Raw genomic sequence first — 21,112 nt, 5'->3', positions numbered from 1 at the left:
TATTTGTTGACATTTTATGGACAAACTTTAAATCGGTTAATCTATAAAATTATCGTCAGATTAATCGATAATGAAAATAACCTTTAGTTGCAGCCTTACTGTCACTGTAAGAGGAAATATTTCTCTCTTAAGATAACTTAATTAATTAATTCATAGACTTGTCCATCAACACAAAGTAAATTGGCAACGGTTTTGATAGTCAAATAATATATATTTTTCAACATTTGCTGGCTCCAGCCTCTCACGTGTCAAGATTTGATGCTTTTCTTTGTCAAATATGACAGTAAAGTGAACATTTTTAGTTATTTTGGGGAATTTTGGATAGATAAAACTAGGTAAATTATAATGGCTATTTTCTACATTTTACGTTCCATCTGCATTTACTGTGACACAGTTGCATTAATACTGCTGCTTACACTTCTGATGGAAGTGTTACCTTTATTTTAATACCAAGATAATGCACATAAAGCTTGTAATTACAGAGATATACCCTATTTATTCTGAGCATGTCATTTTCGAGCAGGAACCTCAAAAACGGCCTCAGGGAAGAACAATGATAGAACAATCAATGATGATCAATGATATCTGCCGCCCAACTTGCCTCTGTACAATATGTGTGTATGTATATATGCATACTGAGCCCTGGGTGTTATATCTTAAGGGACTTAAGAGCAGACACACACACACACACACACACACACACACACACACACACACACACACACACACACACACACACACACACAGGTAGCCCCTCCTCCATACCGGTCAGGCAGGATTGAGACAGGTGACAGCCTGTTGAGATCAGGTTGAGTCGTAGTACACACTCTCTTCCTTCCTGGCTCAGGCTCAACTGTCCTCCCTGTAAGGACCTGGATTATGTATTAGGATTAAATATTTGTGATTTACTGTAATATAAAAAAATATTCCTTTTCTAAAGCATAAATTTATCATCATCGTTGTTGTTTTTTTTCTTTCCAGAAACCAGGTATGGAGGAGCTAACAATATGGGAGCAACACACAATAACACTTAACAAAGTAAGTGGTAGTTTTTAAAATAATCTTTATGTATGAAGAGCTTGAAATTATATTAATTTTAGACGTGAATGTGTCGGGACTTATGACGAAGACAATCCCCACTCCACATGTAAAAAAAAAAAAAAAAAATGACATGCAGTTAACAAGCAACCAATGTAAATGTTAAGTGCAGACCACGTCCCTTTGGTCTGTGCTCAGTGGCTGCACAGATACAGAAGTGAAAGTCGATGCTCGATGTATGACACAGAGGCACCTTTCAGTATTGTTTCCACGGGTGGCGTCAAAAGTGCTTGCGGGGGTTGAGCCGAACCGAGCTTCACCTCTCGGTTTCACAGCACAGACTCCAGCAGGAATTCAGAGGGACACACCCTGCTGCACCCCGCAGCCCCAGCTGCCTCTTCACTCTCCTGCTTCAGACTGAGCGCCGCTGGAATGTGCTCTTCCTCCTCTCTCTCTCTCTCTCTCTCTCTCTCTCTCTCTCTCTCTCTCTCTCTCTCTCTCTCTCTCTCTCTCTCTCTCTCTCTCTCTCTCTCTCTCTCTCTGCATGCTCGTACTCTGCCCACTTACTTTCCTGCATTCTTTGTTTGTGTTGCTTTGTCATTTCCTGTCCGTCTAAAAAAATATATCTGTCATTCTCTTACAGGATCCGAAAGTAGGGTTTGGCTTTGCCATTTCAGGAGGCAAGGACAAGCCTCACCCAGACAGCGGGGATTCAACTGTGGTGGTTTCAGATGTGCTGCCAAATGGACCAGCCCTGGGACGACTGTTGTAAGTTGACTACCATCGTTCTGAAGTGACCGTACGAACTTTAGAAACATGACTGTCTACATCCAAAACACATTCTCTCTTTGAAAGTCAAGGTAGGTATGAAAAGGCCCAGACTTTTCAGTTTGATCAGTGCCAAAATTACAGGTGTGAAACCTTCCCCGGATCACTATCTGTAAAAAACAATCTGGGTTCAAACCTTAGTCCGACGAAAAGAGGTCTCTGTCCAGATCAAACTGAACCATGGTTCAGTTCACTTATAACAGGGTCGCCCAATCCTGCTCCTGGAGAGCTACTGCCCTGCATGTTTTAGGTTTCTCCCTGCTCCAACACACCTGACTAATGATTCTCAAACCTGTGACGAGCTTCAGCTGCTTGATAACGAGCTCATCATTAGATTCAGGTGTGTTAGAGCAGGGAGAAACCTAAAACATGCAGGGCAGTAGCTCTCCAGGAGCAGGATTGGGCACCTTCACTTATAGTGTGAAAGCATTATTTGGATGGTTAAATTACAGGAAGCGCCATGTTATTGGAGTAGTGCAGCTCCTTTAAGGCAGTGATTCAGGGGCCCGAGGCTCCGTACAATCTGCCAGGGGGTCCGTGAAAAGTGTTCACGTTTTCGCATATCCATGTATGCACACGAGTTGTACTGGTGTTAACACAACATCAGTAAAGTTCGTTGGTGTGTTCACATCATAACAATGTGAAACCAGAACTAACCAGATATTGCAAAGACATTGAAGGTGTGAAAAGACTCTCACTTGGATGGTTGTGAACCACCAACAGAACCAGTCTCACGTGTGTGTTTACTTGCTCCGCAGCTACAAAGACCAGATCGTCATGGTCAATGGCGTGTCTATGGAGAACGTCCACTCTAACTTCACCATTCAGACCCTCAAGTCATGTGGCAAGACTGCTAACGTAGTGAGTATGGAGGAAGCACAAACTAAAACGTCTAAATGACTTCTAATCTACGATGTATCGCTGCCCACTTGTGTCTCTGAATCTCTATGTCTTTCTCTCTCCAGACAGTGAAACGCCCTCGCAAGATCCAGATCCCAGCAACCACCAGACCGTCTCGGGCCGTCTCCCATTCTAACCTGCTGGAAAACGACCCTCCCAGACGAACACGGCGCTACTCTGACGGCAGCGACAACCGAGAGACCAACCGCAGCCGTTACCGCGCCCGCAGCTCTTCGCCCGACCGCAACGGTTATGGGAACGCATTACCGCTGATGTCATCGGGGTACAAGAGGCTGCCACATCAGGATGTTGTAGAGAAACCCATCAAAACCACACTACATAAAAAGAGAATAACAGATGGTAAGACCTGAGGACGTTTGTTTACCCTGACGTCCCCGCAGGGAGAGTACTGATGTCTGACTGGACTCTTGTCCCTTCGTCTCTCTGCAGAATATGGGTTGAAACTGGGCAGTCAGATCTTCATCAAGCACATGACAGAAACAGGCCTGGCTGCAAAAGAAGGAACACTGCAGGAGGGTGACCTCATCCTCAAGGTGAAAATTAAGATTTGGATGATTAATCTAAAAACACAACAACAGCTCTGAATGTAATCGTCAGTCAGAAGAACATATTTAAAGTTTGTTTTTGTCTTTTCTCATTAAATGTTTTCTTTTGACCAGATCAATGGCATGACGACAGAGAATCTCTCCTTGCTTGAGACCAAACACCTGGTGGAAAAGAGCAGGGGCAAACTGACCATGACGGTCCTCAGGGACGACCGCAAGTTCCTGGTCAGCATCCCAGAGGTGGTGGACAGTGCCCCCAACAGTGAAGACGACCGCCGCAGAGACAGCAGCTCTGAACTGGAGGGTGAGGAATGGATATCGGGAGGGAGGATGGGAGGGAGGGAGGGAGGAAAGGAGGGGCATTAAACGAGAGTAAAAGCAGATCTAAACCACAGTGTGAAAAGCTCAGTTCAGACCGAAGATTTGTGATGAGACCAGTCTGTTCAAGAACTCTGCAGGAAAACGTTGCAGTGAACTTGCCTGTGACAGTTAGCGCGCAGCAAAGTCTGCTTGTCAGGTCAGTTACAAACTGTCAGTTGGTCGAGTTTTGGATGGAGGCTCAACGAAGTCACGCAAGAGAGAGAGAGAGAGAGCGAGAAAAAGGGACAGAGACGGTCAAACGAGCTGGAGAATAAATGAGGAGAGGGAGCGCCGTAATTGAGGGAAAAGCATTAAACCTGAGAAATTTTTCGCTTTTTCATCACTTATGGAAATGCAGCCTTAGCACGTATCTCACTATCTCTGTCCTCATCTATATTTTAATGCTCGACTTACTGACAGCTAGTAAGTAGATAGAGTCGTTGTAATGGAGATGATGCACCGTCTCGTCTCAATGGTGTGAACTCGCAGGTTCCAGAGCGTTACAGACGTGCACATCGCACGTAGTTGAAAGTTGCAATGCATCTCAGCGGGAATCTGTGGATCTGTGGTCTAAACTGGGCTTAAGAGGAAACACAATGACATGAATGAGAAAAATCAATTAGAAACTAACTGAAGTTGTTTTATGTTTCCCATCAGACATTTCAGACCTTGATGAATACGGCGCCACTCGCAGAACATCCCGTCAACCCACCAGAGAGAAACGGACACGCAGGTACACAGAACTCCCACCACCAGGAGTGATAAACATCAAGTAGAAGTAGTAATCTTGTAATAGTTCAGTGTATTTTCTAACACTGTTATTTGTAAGGGGGATTTATCTGAATGCCAAAATTCAAAACTTGCTGCTGATTGAATTTTCTAAGCACCAGACCATGTGATGTTGTCTTAGGTGCTATTTGTGTAGAGCAAGCAAACAGGAGATGAACACAGTGATATAATATTTAAGGCTGCAGTTTCCTGAATTCATCATATATTGTGCCGTTTCTTTTGAAATAGACTAAACATTAACTTTGCTCTTTTAGCTCCTATTTTAAGAATGAAAGGCACTGAAGAATTTGTGTATCTTTTTTTTTTTCTTCCCCAGAACGAGAGCTGAACCTCCTCCACCCAAGTCTCGGGATCCATCTCCAATGCGCTCCACCTTGACTCGGCCTCCTGTAAAATCCTACGCCCCTCGCAGAGGTCGGTCCGGCCGTAAATCACTCTGTTACCAGAGCTACATATAAGCTGTTGATCATGCACTCAGACAAACAGTAATGGAGGTGCCTTTTAAAAATATGAACAGACCTATAAACAGCCTTTCAGAAGAAATAGTCACATTTTCAAAGTGCTCCCTGCTCAAAAAAAGCTATAATACCGTTCTTATATGAGAGCGTGAAGCTTAGAAAATCATTCCACTCAGACAGTCAAATCACATTGGGAGGGATTTAGATATTGAGCTAACAGGCGACTAAAACGGGTCAACTATCATCATCATGTGCTCACGACGAACTCATCCAATTTAAGGTTTTACATAGAATTCACTTCATTAAATCCAGGCGAGGTGAGATTCAGCCGTTTCTCTCACGCGCGGCTCTGACCTTGATGTTCAAAACCCTTTCAGATGTCTCAGAGGTCCTCATTGAACCAAATGGCCATCGTTGGTGTACCAAGTAATTTGGTCTTATCCTTGGGTACTAAATAAATAATCACATCTCCTTTGGCTCGTCAAAGGATTCTGTTGGCCTTGAAATCCCCCTCATCACTTTCACTTTTCACATTCTGGGTGGTTTAAACATTAAACATTGCAGTAGAAACCAGATGGTGATGAGACATGTGTCCTAATTTGACCCAAACTTTGATGAATTTGTTATTTATTGTTAAACTCCTCCCTTCCTGCTTTATATTATAAATTCCTGTTGTTTATTGCTTTTGCCTATGAGACTAATGAATCCGTAAATACCTAAACCTGGTATGAATAGATGAGTTTATCATCTGTTGTTGTTGTCTTGTTCTTTGTTTTATTAGAAATCTGAAACATAAAGATATTTGTTACTGTTACTGTTGGATACTGTATTTGTCTGCAGCAATGAAAAAACATCGGAAAAAAATAATAATTTGGACTTCGATATGAAGGTTTAACATTTCTGTAGCTGCAAGAATTAATTGGGATTGTTTTTTTTTAACTGTTGATTATTGTTTCTTCAGCTCCATCTGATTCTGCGTCGGACCGCAGTGCCTCACCTCCTCCTCCTCCTGTCAGGAGAGACAGTCCGGACATGAGGGATCACTCCAGCAAATACAAGTCAGTTCAGTTTCATTACTGTGTGACTGATCAAACTCTGCTTGGGCATCACATGGCTGCTAGATATTTACACGACTGATCCTGGAAGAAAGATTTAATATACAGTGAGGTTCAAACATCCAATAAAATACCGTTTTATGGAAGAATCATTAGTCATTTTTACTATTCTTTCTGGGAATGTAACCAGGTTTATTATCGTATCACCTTCACAGCCCTTTTGTGTCAAACCTGTGAATGAGTGTTTACCAAACTCTTAAAAGCAGAACAGTTTAGTGACTTTGCCACAAATTTAAATCTATTTACATGCATATAAGACAGAAATCAGGCGATATTAGGAGAAAGCACACTTTTTTGTTGCTGTACACTTCTGTTTGAATCTTATAGTAATCTGTTCAGCTGTGGAAGCATTTAGAGTTGTTTGTTTTAGTTTCAGTAGCAGTCTGACTTTCATCTTAATCATTTTAGAATGAAAGAAACATGCACTACTTGGAGTAAATTGTTAAAATCTTTGATTTGCTCTTTCTTTAGATCTCTGTCTGGTATGTCCACCCTCCCCAACCCACGGTCCTCTCCTGCAGTCCCCAACTGGAGCACCTCTCGTGCCTCCTCCTCGGCCTCACGGCCCCGCAGGCCGGTGTCAGATTCTGACTCTGACCACAGCACTTCCCCTCCACGCAGAGAGAGCCACGGTCCAGACAGCAGATACAAGTAAGACCAGGCTTGACTTCACTTCAGGCTGCAGTTAGGGAACACAGTCAGTCACAGCGCCTACCAAGAGAAATCAAATCTGCTCTTCCACCAAACATGTCCTTACGGTCTTTTCCTCACTTCTTCTCCGCCCCCAGAGTTCTTCCTGATCTGCACCACGCAGGGCAGAGAGACTCCCCCGTCATGGCTAGTCTCGATACGCTCAGGAGGGTCAACTCTCCTGTCAGAGTCCGGCCTCCAGGTCAGTACACACGCACACACAACCAAAACAATCCAACTTCCTTCTGATGTACACGTCCCAGACTTTGCCTGGTGCCTCTTTGACAATATTTGCTGCTGAACAGAAAGTCAACAGTCACATGAAGCCACTGTGGGTGGATAACAAACTTGAAAGGTGCTCTGTGCAGTATTTTTAAACCATGGTTGAAATAATCAGTAACCTCTGTTTGTGTCAGTGTTTTTTGTACAGGCTGACAGCAGCTGGCTATAGTTGTAGTTATTTATGTAAACATATCAAAGGGTCACGTCGTCTGAATAATGAAAAAACATGTTTGTAAGGACTCAAAGTGATGTATTCATTATAAAACACTATATATATCAGCTTTAAAGTGGCTTTAAAGCAACTATATATCAGCTTGTATACCATCTGGTTGAGGCAAAAAAAAACAGAACAATAACATACTTGTTATTTAACGGACAAAATACATGGGCAGAACGTCTATTATATCCAATTGAAGCTGCTGCATGGGCCACAGTAAGATTCTCTTTTTACATGGCTCTCCTATTTTCTTCCTCTCTACGCGTGGCTACACAGCCCTCCGACAAGTAAAAACTACATAAAACTGAGTAAAAAACAGACCTACAAACAAACAAAACTCCAAACCTGCAGTACCATCTGCATTATAAAACCCAGCATGCACACAGTGAAGCTGGCAGCAGCCACACACTGCTGATGGCGTCTGTGTACAAAAAAAACAACCCTGCTGGGCCCCCCCCCCCCCATGTGCGCTGCAAGTCTGTTCCCCATGTATTTTGGCTGTTCTGCTGCAGCACAGTGAACGCATTACTTGTTGCTGTTTTAATCTGCTATATTTTATAACTGTTGCTCTCCTCGTTCTCAGAATCTGACTCCGAGTCAGAAGTCAGCCTGGCGCCTCCTCAGAGGCAGAGCACCACGTACAGTCAGGACTCCCTCAGCAGATACAGGTACAGATGAAGCTCCACCCAGTCCCCCCTCCCCATCCCTTCCCTGAAACCCAACAAGATCTCATGGACTGGGACTCTGAGCAGACTGTGCACGCCTCTCCCGTTTTTAACATTAGCTAATCACGTGTTTTTATTTACCTTTTTAAATTTTAAATGACCCCTTTTCTGTCTTGTGATTTTGATTGATTTGCTCTTTTTGTGCCTTTTTAAAAGTCTCATTTTGTAGCCTTTGATTTGGCTTGATTTGTGTTTTTGACTGTGTACCTTGTGTTTGTGTTGACATGTTGTTGAGCAATGAAATAAAAGTGACTTCCACTGAACATGTCCCTCTCCTGTATGTGGCTAAATGCTGATTAAACAGAGGACACTTATCACTGAAGCAACAATATTTCAATCAAACATCTGTAGAATAGCTCCCCGATAACAAATCTGCATGTTTTACTCAGCATGTTATAAATTGATAGCAAACACGACCCAACTAGATCAGGAAATCCTACTAATGCTACTGAGTGGTTAATTTTGATCAGTTACAAAGCAGTTAACCGTCAAAGTGAGAGCTTCCCTCAGAGACACCAAGGTGAATATTCAACATTTCAGTCTCATCCTCTCATCAATAGTCATCATATTAGCCACGGGTCCCCCCTCTCCAAACGTAACTGAGATTTGTTGTCTTCCTCCTCCCTCACTCCCGCCTCCCTCTGTTCTCTTCCAGAGTCCTGCCAGATGTCGCCCTGCAGTCCCCGGTGGAGCCGCCACGATGGAGCGCCCCTTCTGTCACTGCCAGCAATCCGCCAAACAACGGTGTGTTTGTTTGTACTGAGTCAGTGAGCATTACACTGTGTATTGTTTGAATTTCATGATTCTGACGCCTTATTTGTGGCTTAAATTTAGCACATTTTACAAAGGAGTTAACACTATGAATCAACTTTTTCTTAATAATGTGTTTTTTCAGACGCGGCCATCTACATTTTTTAGCTGCAGGCCAATAAATATCTGTCCAAATACGTCCAAAGTGACGTGCTGATGTATGAAAGCTTTTATTTATTGATCTCCACAGCTCGTTCAGAGTCTGAATCAGAGGCCAGTTACACGTCTGTCCCTCGCAGGGAATCTACAGGCAGCACAAACTCCAACACGGCAAACAACCGACACAGGTGAGCGACACCTGTATGATCTTCTAAGACTCTCTACAACATGTCCGCTGTCTGCTGGCAAGAATTTAATGAGCGAAGAAGTTACTCGTATTCAACCACCTCCCAACAGTCAAGTCTTGTGATGGGACGATAATAGAAATTTCCTGTTATGATTATCCCGGCCAAAATAATTGCAATTCACGATATTATCGAGATAATCATCAGAATATACTCGAAACTCTTAAAATAGCACTAAAACACACTGGAATCACCTTGTTTATATTTTTATTGCATCACAGATGGGACACGTCCTTTTAACAAGCAAACAATCTCAAGTGTAATACCAGCGCAAAATCATCCCATGGTCTTTTTCATCAAACAAGACATTGAGACAGTTTTTATTGTGTAATAACTATTAACGGAAGAAACCGGGGGAGTTGCTAACAGCCGGACGTGGCTAACACTGATTAGCTCGGGGCAGTACAGTGAAGGCATTAAGCGTCTTTTTTAACCACTAATGCTGCTCAAAATAACACCAAACCTCTGCAGCAGCATGAGAAGAGTCCCTACACAGAAAACAAAGCACCAACAACGTAGTTAGAGAACCCAGAGTTTATTAAAAGATTGTTTTAAAGACTTACCTACTGGCCCCTGTACCAGCTCCTGTCATAGTAAAGTCCATTCAAGTGGATTACCAAAGTCAATCCAAAAGGAAGGAGCCCATTGGTGCTTTGTTTTCTGTGTAGGGACTCTTCTCATGCTGCTGCAGAGGTTTGGTGTTATTTTCAGCAGCATTAGTGGTTAAAAAAGACTCTTTAATGCCTTCATCATACTCCCCCGAGCTAGTCAGTGTTAGCCATGTCTGGCTGTTAACGACTCTACCGGGTTTCTGGCTTATTTGATGAATGTAAGTGCCAAAAACACCATGGCATGATTTTTCGTCGGAATTACACTTTAAATAAGGTAATCATAAAAAAATGATGATGAAAAGCTCAGCAAGGCTGTAGCTGATCATTTCTACATGCATTCATCTTATTAAATGATCAAACTTTGTTTTGTTGTTGTTGTGGTTGATAAATACATGCACAGAAATGTTAATTCACTTCCTAGAAGATGGATTTTCTGTAAAATAGAATCAATTCTGCTTCATTTGAACTGTAACTTGTGGGCTGTGGTCAATTTACTGTCACGGTTAAAGGGGAAAATGCCATTCAACATATTAATGATTATCAAGGTAATGTAGTTCCCATCGATTATTTTATTGTGAGTTCCTATTGTGACGATTATTTGTCCCGTCTTTAGTCGAGTCTCAAGAGCTGCAATCAGAAAAACATTGCTTCATATTAAAAAGTTTCATAATAACTTAATATTTTTTAAGAAACACGACCCGTGGGATGAACCAGAAACCTAACTCCAAACTTACAGAGCACTTCCCACGACCTAAAATTAACCTCAACTAACACTGTTGACAGTAAACCAAGAGGCTATTGTTAGTAACCCGAGCAGGTGAACACATAATATGCCCACAGATGGTTAAATGTTTGTTGATAGTCAATTGAAAAGTCTTTTCTAATTGGTCTTAAATATCTGTCATTGTACAGAGTCAATCGAGTCACTCAGGCTCTCGTTATCCTGAGAAACTATAGGATTTATAAAAATCAAGAGATTAAAAGTATCATATTTGATTGGAAATGAATGTGACGTGAAATGGTAATATGAATTAGTGTTGTATAAATAAAGAATAAAGTAATTCAATTTTATTTATAGTGCCAAATCATCTCGGGACACTTTACAAACTAAGTAAAGACCACACTCTATGACTTATTCATGATAAACATAGACCCAACAATTCCCCGTAGAGTAGGATTATTAAAAGCTAGAACTTTATATTTTATTAAACAAACAAATCCAACAATGTATATATTTTTTAATTTCCTGTAACAATAATTAAAAAACACAAAAAACAGGAATAAACGTATAGATATGGTAGATATGGTCCCAATCTTCTCCATAAGTCAAACAATTATATGATATTTATCGTACATACGACTCAAACAACTCAAACAAAGCTGTTATTAACAACCAGAACATCCACACTGTCAATCAGATATAACTTAAAAAATGACCTCGCATTCATCCGACCATCCCTTCATCATCCCTTCACCTCTCTTTTTTAACATCTTCTTGAATTTATTAATATTTGGACTTTGCTCAGGTTCAGTATCCAATCCATCCAAATGCACATGCTCTCCCTAGCCGTACAAACGCGTGTTTTCTTTAGATTCAACTTTCCTTTTAAGTGGGCCGCCATTACAAACGATAATTAGTTCTTCCTGAGTTTTCTGGTCAAATAAATAAATAGTATTTTCAGCAGAACGCACAGTTAGAAATCAGGAAGGTGAGTGCACCTCTCAGGTTCCTGCTTCACTGTGGAGATGTGTGCAAAGACGCTGACAGAAATGCTGCATCTTCATGACACGACTTCACACACCGATGCACATGACGTGACTTTCTGCAAGGATCGCATAATGTTTCGATCTAGCCGCTCGTGTGGAAAAACATTTTAGTTTAGATGATTGAATGATCTCACTTCTGACATTTAATACGCTGTTTTGTTTCTTGTTGTGTGTCACGAGAGGAATCGAAGTTCACTCCATGTGCCTTTGTCTTAGAATCAGAGTTCTGCCTGAGATAAAATCCACTCCAGTCGTCGTGAAGCAGGAGCCTCCTCGTCGTATCCTGTCACCCACCAGACCTCCTCCTGATGGTCAGGTTACTCTCCTGTGTCACACACACACACACACACACACACATATACACATACACACACACACACACACACACACACACACACACACACACACACACACACACACACACACACTCCTTCATTCCTCTGCTGTATTGTCATGTTAAGTTTTAGAGCAAAAAGGTCAAAGTTAGTCCTGACCGCGGCCTCTGTTGTCCGTTTACGTCGTTCAGATTCCTCAGAGTCGGACCAGCTGTCTCAGCTCAGGAGGTCGGGGAGCTCTGAGCGGGACGAGAGCCACCGCAGGTACAGCTGAGCACTTGAATCAGCGTTATCCTCACATAAATACTCTTTGTGTTGTTGACGACGTTGAAGCACTTGAGGATCTTTCTCTGGGCTTTTGTACTGTGTAAATATCACAGATGATGTTTTATCCCCCTCGCAGAGTTCCTCGTGCTGCGAACGGAAGTGGCACCCTCATGACTGGGATTTCAGTGAAGAGCGACCCACCTGCCTACTGTAAGACTCAAGAATATGTTTGAGTTTGATTAATGGTTATTTGTTTTGTTTTTTTGCACTTTTTCAAGTAGAAATAATAATTATAGTAAAATGATGTGAATAATTGCAATAAAAGCAGTAATAGCACAATAGACTGTATAAAAAATGGACGCAGCTTCTCTGTTGAGGTTCGATCTCTCAACTTGATCCAGTAGTCCTCGTCTACGGGAGTCGCCATCTTGTCAGATTTTGACTCCTCCTCATTTCCTCTGACCAATTAAGGGCATTGATGTGACATTCGGGGGAGGGGATATGTCCATCTGGCTGACGTAAAAACCTCCGAGGAGAAGTGAGAGTCAGAGGCTAGCTGTAACTCAAGAGGCCACGCCCCTAATTATTCAGAAACTTTAACCTCCAATAAAATAAAAACTAGTCTGGTCCAAAGAAATTCAAGTCATGGAGATATGACCTAAACATCCAGACTAGAATGTTTTTTTGTACCAGGCCTTTAACAGGTTTAATGATGCTGTGAAAACGACCTGTTTAACATGGGGGTCAATGAGAAACTGCTCTATTATGAAACCTGCCCCTAGTGGACACTCAGAGAACTGCAGTTTTTGGAGCTTCCTGATTGGATCAACCTGGAAATCGCTGTGGTTGGGGCTTGCAAAGCATTAATAATAATAAAAATATAAATATGACTCATAATAATTAAAGTAGATATAGTAGTATGATATGAATAATAGTAGTAATAATAAAAATAAAATAAAACTATGATCATTTGCAGGTTTCAGCTTCGCTCATGAGAAAAGTTGCTCCCTCTAAATTTGCCACTTTGAGCTGCTGAGGATTCACAAACAGCTGTGATAAATTGTGCTTTTGGTTTATTTTTGTTGGACATTTTTAGACTATAAACAGTGAGATTAACTGACAGCGAAGACGACATGTATCAGTTGCACCGGCAGGGAGTCTCAACATTTCTGTGTCTCTTTCAGCAAAGCCTGTCGAGGAGCCAATCTACTCCCTGCCTCCAGACTCCTTCCCATCTGCACCTAATCCAGGGTGAGTAATGCTCATGTGTCAACGTTCCTCTTTGAGATTCATCTCAACAGAAAATTAACACATTCCCAATCCTTCCTGTCACACTCAGGTACAGCTCAGACCTTCACAAAGTGTCTTTCGTGAAGGAGGGCAGTGTGGGTCTGAGGCTGGTGGGGGGCAACGATGTCGGCATATTTGTCGGTGGGGTTCAGCCCAACAGTCCTGCGTACGAAGAGGGAATGAAAGAGGGCGACCAGATCATGCAGGTGAGAGACCTCCACGTGAACTTGTGCACCGCGCAGTTCATCATCATCCTCTTTTTAAAGCTTAACAGTAATGAACAGGTTAATATTTATTTCAACATCTCGGTCTGGAAAAGCTCAGTTACAGCCCCTATTTTGGCACGTCAGCCGATTGTCATCAGTCTGCCAAAAACCGTGTTCCCATGAGTCAGCACAGTTTATCTCATGTGCAGAGGTTTCACATCAAATCTCACTTGTCAAGTTAAATAAAATACTATTTTATATGTTGTTATTTCAGAGTTTCATCACATCATAACTTGATTGTGTGGTTTAAAAATTAAATCTGTGAAATCTGCAAAAGTCAGCTGTTGAACATCTTTTTACAGTGTTTTGGAATTTAAAGGTTTATTTCCACATAACAATGATTAGATCTATTCTATATATGTTGTTGAGTTGTGTACTTGCATCCCAAATGTTATACTCATGGGTCGCCTGTCAGTGGCGCCATGTCTCCTTTGTCCATGCGTCAGTGTTTTGGTTGTGTGCCAGGAGTCATAAATTTACTTTTCATTCATAGACTTTTTAGATATTTGTCATTTTTGACTCTATATTTAAACCTGATGAAGGATTTAAGTCATCTGACGTCTGGATCTTAAGTTATCAGAGAAACAAGCTGAGCAAACGTTAGTGGCAGCTAAATGTTTTTAACGTAAAACTGCTTTGTTTTTATCTAAATGTGTTTGTTTTTTACCGTTTTAATCACCTGGTCCGTTTGTTTTGGAGAGGAGACCTCCGCAGATAATTTGACTCCTGTTAAAATTCACTGACGCAGACTGCAGTGATGGAAATGGTGGTGAAGACAACAACTCCCATAATCCCACACTACTTCACAACGTCACCAAACTCTTTAGTTATTGTTTTGATTGAGAGACCCCTAGTGGCAGATAATTACACATAGTGCATTTAAAAGTCATTTTGTATCTGACTTAATATAAAACGTCTTACTCCTTAAACTTGTTTCCCAGGTAAATAAAGTAGATTTTGGTCATTTCACACGAGAAGAAGCAGCCAACTTCCTCCTGAACATCAAGAGAGGAGAGCAGGTTGAGATCTGCACTCAGAACAAGATGGACAGTAAGTTTCAGCCTCTCAGATGATAATTATGGGTAAAGCTGCTGTCAGTCAGTGACTCAGTGTAATTACATTTTTCCATCTTCTCAGTTTATAAGAAGATCATCAAGTCCAACCTGGCGGACAACTTCTACATCCGCACCCACTTTGACCACGAGGCAGAAGGCCCCATTGGTCTGAGCTTCAGCAGAGGAGAGGTGTTCAGGGTGGTGGACACGATGCACCGCGGGAAGTTGGGCAACTGGCTGGCCAGCCGCATGGGCAACGACCTGCACGAGATGGATAAAGGCACCATCCCCAACCAGGCCAGGTCAGGAAGAGATGGAAAAGTGGTTTAAATCTTCCAGTTTAACCACGCACCATGATTCAGTTCTTACATCTGTCATTGTCTCCTGCAGGGCCGAGACGCTGGCCAGCATAGAGCAGTCGCAACGGGTGAGCGGAGAGAGGCAGGTGACGGGGCCGAGAGCCGAGTTCTGGAAACTACGGGGGCTCAGAGGGAACAAAAAGAACGAAAAGAATGTCCGTCGGACTCGAGACGACCTGCTGCAGCTCACCATTCAGGGCAAATTCCCAGCTTATGAGCGAGTGCTGCTCAGAGAAGGTTGGCGTGTTTTTCACCCTAACGCACAGATGATGTGTCCCGTAGAATCATGACCTCACTCGAGAACAAGCAAGTCTCAATAGCCCTGAATTGTTTGTGTCTGCAGCTAATTTCAAACGACCCATCGTCATCCTGGGTCCTCTCAACGACATTGCCATGGAGAAGCTGGCCAGAGAGATGCCTGATGAATATGAAGTGGCAGGTTGGTTTCCTCTTCTCAGTTTTAGCAGTTTTCCTGATCTAATGTTCACATTATAAACGTTTTTATGCCTTTCTGTGGCATGGCAGACATGGTTCCTCGCAGTGGAGGAGGCGACAGCAGCTCCACAGTTATTAAACTGGACACTGTGAGGAGGATAGCGGAGAAGGTGAGCCAGTCTTCAGTTGACCACACCTTTGAACAACAACATGAATGCTGTTTTGTTTTGTTGCTCACTCCTCACCCCCTGTTGTTGCAGGACAAGCACCCTCTTCTGGACATCACTCCCACAGCAGTGGAAAGGCTGAACTACATCCAGTACCACCCAATGGTGCTTTTCCTGGACCCTCACAGCCGCAAGGACGTCAAGGCCATGAGGCAGAGGTACAGCCCCAACTCCAACAAGAGCTCCAGACGCCTTTACACCCAGGCCCTGAAGCTGAGGAAACACTGCAGCCACCTTTTCTCAGGTCTGTTATTGAAAATGAAATGAATGAAATAAAGTACATGAAGGTCTTTTTTTATTTGTGTAGTTAACTTGTATTTATTTATAATATACTTCACACGTTACATAACATTTTTCTCCTGACTTTCCCTCCAGCACGCATTGACCTGCAGCCCGGCTCCCATGTTTGGTACGAGAGTCTAAAGGATAAGATCCGACACCAACAGTCAAAACCTGTCTGGGTGTCTGAAGTGACGGTACGACACACACAAACCGGATTATTTCACATTTTCTCCTTTGTTTTAAGTCAAGTGTGTTGCCACGGCCGTGCAAAGCGTCCAGCAGCAGAGCAGACAGTGTCAGACAATGAATCAGTCAGTAAATGTGCAGCGTTCAGTACAGTGTTCCTGTATCTTGCCTCCAGCCTTCAAGCAATAAATGAAAAGCCTTGCATGTACTAATTCATCTTAAACTAGTTTTGGAAATATCATAAGATACTTTAATTTATGCACTTAAAATTCACCCTAAACTGGGTGACTAAAGTAAAACATTTAAAAAATGCTAAATTAAAGTAAGTCTTTGAAATGTAATTGGATGTTTAATGCAGGTATATACAGTTTTCTTACAAGAGATACTTATATATTTATATTTTAACTTAATTTAAAAGAGTTAGCACCGATGCACATCAAGGTATTTTATATTTTATGTTGGAAGATATTGTGAGTTAGACCTCATGTTTGAAAGCATGAAATGATAAAAAATGATACACTTAAGTGCTAAAAAAAGCTAATATATCATTTACATGTGAAACTGTAGTACAGTGTGCAAAAACATCACATTGAAACTATTTCAGGGGAGATTGAAGCTAAATAAAAACGGTTAATAATGAAGAAATATCAATCTTATAGTTTGTTAAACGTCTCTTGCTGTGCGGTGGCAAACTGAAAGTGATCTTTTTGTGTCCAGTTGGAGAGCGGTGGAGAACAGGACTTGGATGCTCTGGACCAAACCCAGTCCGACTACCTCAGTGCTGCCAGCGACCTGGAGGACACTGATGGCGAGCCCTATACGGACGAGGCCTACACTGACAACGAGGACCTGGAGGAGGCTTACCACGATCCGAACGAAAACACGCTCCCCAGAGGCTCCCGGGTAATAGGAGCTGCTTTAGCCCGATCATCTGAGCCCGCCGCTGGACACCACAGCCCCACCGCGGACCCCGAACCTTACGGCGACACGTACTCGCTCAGAGAAGTTCCACCGTTGCTGCACGTACCCGAGCCCAGGGCAACCCGCCGGGACAGTTACAGCCCGCCTCACAGTGCTGCTGAGGAGGAAGACCCCTCTCATCGCAGTTTCACAGACTCTGATTTCAGCGCGTTTGATGTCGTTGCACCCACCACTCCTTCAGAGGGACCCCCAGATTTCATAGCCCCCGACCCCACCGCTCAGTACTCTGCGGACGAGCCCACGTACGCTGAGGTGCACCGTGAGAGCCCACAACATGCCAGTCTGTCTGCTATCGAGGAGAAATTACAAGAGGTAAATACAATGTAGCTCTTATTCATTTTGAGTGTTTTTACGAATTAGAGGTAATTTAGCTTAAATTAAGTGCACTGAAACAATTAGCTGATTAACTCATGAGTCAGCGAATTGAGAAAATACACAATTTCCCAAATCATTTAATTTTATTGTCTTTATTGTTGAACTAAATTGAATTGTCTTTATCTTCATTATACCAGTACAACGAAATTTACACTACAATCCCTTAAAAGTGCAGAAATAGTTTAACATTAAAAGCATCAAATAGAATTTAAGCAATTATTTAAGCAAAAATGCCAGAAAAAAATCCTGTTATAAGCTTCCAAGTATAAATGTTTGCTGGTTTAATGGTCTATTATAGTACATTTATTTATTTCTCACATTTTTCAAAATGTTCTTATATTTTATAAACCATATTTTATGAATCAATAATGAAAATAATCATAAGTTGTAGGCCCAGTGTACTTTAAATAACTGTGTTTTATAAATGCTGGTGGAAAAAATCCAAAATGTGAGAGTTGGCGACCAAACAGTTACATTTCATAACATAAAAATCCACATTATCCTTTTTATTTTTAATCCTTTTTGCCTCCCTCGTTAGTCAGCATAGTAAGACATTTGATTTGTCTGATTTTTCCACCAGCATTTGAATGCACCATCCGTGGAAGACTGATTTAAAGCAACAATTTTGACGATTACAGTAAATTAGTTTTATCTTTTAAGCAAATCTACGAGTTGACTTTTCTTGCCTGGACGATAACAGCTTTGGACAAAGCTTGCAAGATATTTTTATTTGAATGCACTTAAAAATTCAGAAACACCAGTTAATGGTGTTTGTTTGAACCCATATTTTACTGTCAAGAATCATTCATTCATTCATCTTCAACTGCTCGTACCTGTCGGGGTCGCGGGGGACTGGAGCTGATCCCGGCTGACATCGGGCGTGAGGCGGGGTGCACCCGAGACAGGACGGCAGTCTATCACAGGGCACATAGAGACAAACACAGACAGACAACCATTCACACCTACGGGTGATTTAGAGTCATCAATGAACCTAAATGATGAGAAGTTATTGTTTAAACGCCATCTTGTCTTTTCTTCTAGGCTCGCTCTGCAGAGCCACAAGCAAAGGCCGAGGATAAGAAGGGCCCCCAGTTCATCGTGTAAGTCTTCATGTGCTGCCTTTTGCTTTCACAGTAACCAGTCGGAGAGGCCAATGTGCTAATTCTGACCCTGTTTCCCGCTCTTAGGCTAGCACATCATCACCAAGCGGTCCAGTTCAGACGCACGCAGATCCGAGGCAGCGACAGCTCCGAGGACGACGAGGACGAGGTGGATGACATCGAATGGGGTCCTGCGACAGAACTGTAGAGTTTGCAATCGAGGATTTTTTTTAAAGCTGGAGTCTACGGATCTGACAAGGACGCGGAAACTATTTCACTCCCACAAGAAACTCTTTTGAATGGTTTTGTACGTTTTCTCTGCAGAACCAAAGTTTTGTCTGGAAATGCTCAACGACACGTTCAGGGTTTTTTTCTGCAGCCTTTAACGGATACATAAAAGTTACAACACCTGACAAAAGGTGCTCACATGAATGTTGAGACCAAAGTGCCTGATTTCTTTTTTTTATTTAAGTAACCTCACGTCAAACAAATCGGTTTGCCTGTTGTTGTTGCTGCTACTTTCTGTAACATATCAACAAATTTTTGTTTTATTAGAACTCGTGCCGAACGAGTCTTTCCTCAGAAATATGCCAGAACATTTATGAAATGTTTGGATGCTTCTTTAACTTTTTTTTTTTTTCTACATTAAACTGTTTCCCCTGATTTCAAACGTGGGTTTGTTCAACCGTACAAAATGTTCAAGACGCTAATAAATGTCTTATGCTTTTACGTTTTTGCCAGGATTCCCAAGAGTAGAAAAACCACTTTATCACTGATATCAGCTGTTGATGTGAAAATCACTTGTATCACTTGTATCGTGATTTGTGGTTTATTTCTTGAATTGCACTTTTGTTTGTATTTTCCACTAACGCACAATATAAACTCAAATGTAAGGTGGCTTCTGCGTTCATACCTGATCTCTTAGAGGAGCCGTTTGTCGAAAACCTAGATTTCAAACCTCTAATTAAAGCGTCAGGTCATGCTGTGCTCACATGGGGCCAAATCACTTGGGACAGGAGGTCCCACGACACACTACGGCCTCGGGGCCCCCTCCTGCTTCGATGATCCGCGCCCCTCTACAGTCACACTTCACTACAGTCGTGTTGAACATGTTTTATTTCATTTCATGCGTTCAGATTTCAGTGTGCACAGGAGATGAATGTATAAACGCCAACATTTCAAATCAAATTAAAATGGATCAGTGGACTTGAGATGAAAAGACAAAAATGTAGCCGCTACTGCAGAATGAATGTTGAACTTTAAATACCAGGGAAATCAAAGCATTTAATGTTTTTAACCATAAAAACATCTTCATATATTTTATGGTTTAAATCCCCTTTGACGTCTACTTCTGAAAGTTCGTGTTGACGTCTGAATTTCACATCCAAGTTTGAAAACCTTTCTTTAACTTGGTCGTTTTGAACATTGTACAGATTTAAATGTAGTTATAAAATCTAATTAAACCCCATAAATAAGACAGTGATAACTTTTATTTCAGTGACGTATTCAGTTGCTCATAAGATTCACATCTCTACGGCCTTTTTGCGTCCTTAAAATGCGTATTAAACTATACATCAGAGACAAGATGTGATCTTTATTTATTATATACAACAAATAATGACATTAAAGTAAGTTTACAATAGATGAAAAAACACAAGGAAAAAAGAAAATAGTTATCAAATAACTTGTACACAAATATCAAGACACACAATTACGTCACCTAAATTTATAACGAGCACATACTAACTCAAACTTTGTGAAATGTTTTTAGTTTATATTTTGCTCTAAAGTTCACAATAAAATGAGAAAATATTCTGTATTTTTCATTTGTTACGTATTAAATGCACAGGAGTATACAAAGATGTGCTTCACCATGTGGTTATTTCCTATAACTATTTATAAATAACAGAGAACATGATATATCATGATATATATCGTTATTGAGATATTAAATTAACCATATCGTCCAGCCCCAGTGGATGATCCTCACACCCCACAGTAGAAGAAGAGGTGTAATGAATAGTTTAGACCAGTGACGCTCAACTAATGAACTTACAAATATTCATTCCAACCATTTTCTAATTCATAATGAAAATAAACTGATTCACAATGAAATGTTTTGTTCCGTAGTATCACACTGTCTAAAATGTTGGTATCAGTATTGGTGAGTACGTAAGTCTGCACTGAGCCCATTACACATCATTTAATTCTGATGTGGCTTCAGTGATGTGGCTTTCATCCTCTGCGTGTATTTGTTCATGTTCAAACCTGAGCCAGGCCATGCAGAATGACAGCGATCACATCACATCCATAATAATAACATATCTAAGAGCCATAACGTGTGCTAAAGTGCCCTTTAAGAGCCAAAACATGTGCTAAAGTGCTCTCTAGGAGCCAAAATGCATGCTAAAGTGCCCTCTAAGAGCCATAACGTGTGCTAAAGTGCACTTTAAG

General features: G+C 41.6%; 1 protein-coding gene across 1 annotated transcript in view; it reads left to right on the top strand.

Moving 5' to 3' along the window:
• Positions 1-20,461, top strand: part of tjp3 (tight junction protein 3) — a 29,959-nt gene extending 9,498 nt beyond the window's left edge. The window contains exons 2-30 of the mRNA XM_083940727.1: positions 982-1,038; positions 1,682-1,806; positions 2,625-2,727; positions 2,832-3,126; positions 3,217-3,320; positions 3,447-3,636; positions 4,350-4,425; positions 4,798-4,895; positions 5,901-5,997; positions 6,526-6,705; positions 6,843-6,946; positions 7,827-7,911; positions 8,624-8,712; positions 8,969-9,065; positions 11,717-11,811; positions 12,027-12,099; positions 12,239-12,312; positions 13,287-13,353; positions 13,442-13,598; positions 14,600-14,708; positions 14,796-15,015; positions 15,104-15,309; positions 15,416-15,511; positions 15,598-15,677; positions 15,768-15,978; positions 16,110-16,210; positions 16,920-17,495; positions 18,600-18,658; positions 18,746-20,461. Of these exons, the coding sequence (XP_083796853.1) occupies positions 991-1,038; positions 1,682-1,806; positions 2,625-2,727; positions 2,832-3,126; positions 3,217-3,320; positions 3,447-3,636; positions 4,350-4,425; positions 4,798-4,895; positions 5,901-5,997; positions 6,526-6,705; positions 6,843-6,946; positions 7,827-7,911; positions 8,624-8,712; positions 8,969-9,065; positions 11,717-11,811; positions 12,027-12,099; positions 12,239-12,312; positions 13,287-13,353; positions 13,442-13,598; positions 14,600-14,708; positions 14,796-15,015; positions 15,104-15,309; positions 15,416-15,511; positions 15,598-15,677; positions 15,768-15,978; positions 16,110-16,210; positions 16,920-17,495; positions 18,600-18,658; positions 18,746-18,866 (3,936 nt within the window). The 5' untranslated portion in view covers positions 982-990 and the 3' untranslated portion in view covers positions 18,867-20,461. The remainder of the gene's footprint in view (positions 1-981; positions 1,039-1,681; positions 1,807-2,624; positions 2,728-2,831; positions 3,127-3,216; positions 3,321-3,446; positions 3,637-4,349; positions 4,426-4,797; positions 4,896-5,900; positions 5,998-6,525; positions 6,706-6,842; positions 6,947-7,826; positions 7,912-8,623; positions 8,713-8,968; positions 9,066-11,716; positions 11,812-12,026; positions 12,100-12,238; positions 12,313-13,286; positions 13,354-13,441; positions 13,599-14,599; positions 14,709-14,795; positions 15,016-15,103; positions 15,310-15,415; positions 15,512-15,597; positions 15,678-15,767; positions 15,979-16,109; positions 16,211-16,919; positions 17,496-18,599; positions 18,659-18,745) is intronic.
• The last annotated feature ends 651 nt before the right edge of the window (positions 20,462-21,112 follow it).

This window comes from Echiichthys vipera (genome assembly GCF_963691815.1).
Source record: "Echiichthys vipera genome assembly, chromosome: 3".
Taxonomy (NCBI): Eukaryota; Metazoa; Chordata; class Actinopteri; order Perciformes; family Trachinidae; genus Echiichthys; species Echiichthys vipera.
This window is presented reverse-complemented; position numbering and strand designations above follow the sequence as displayed.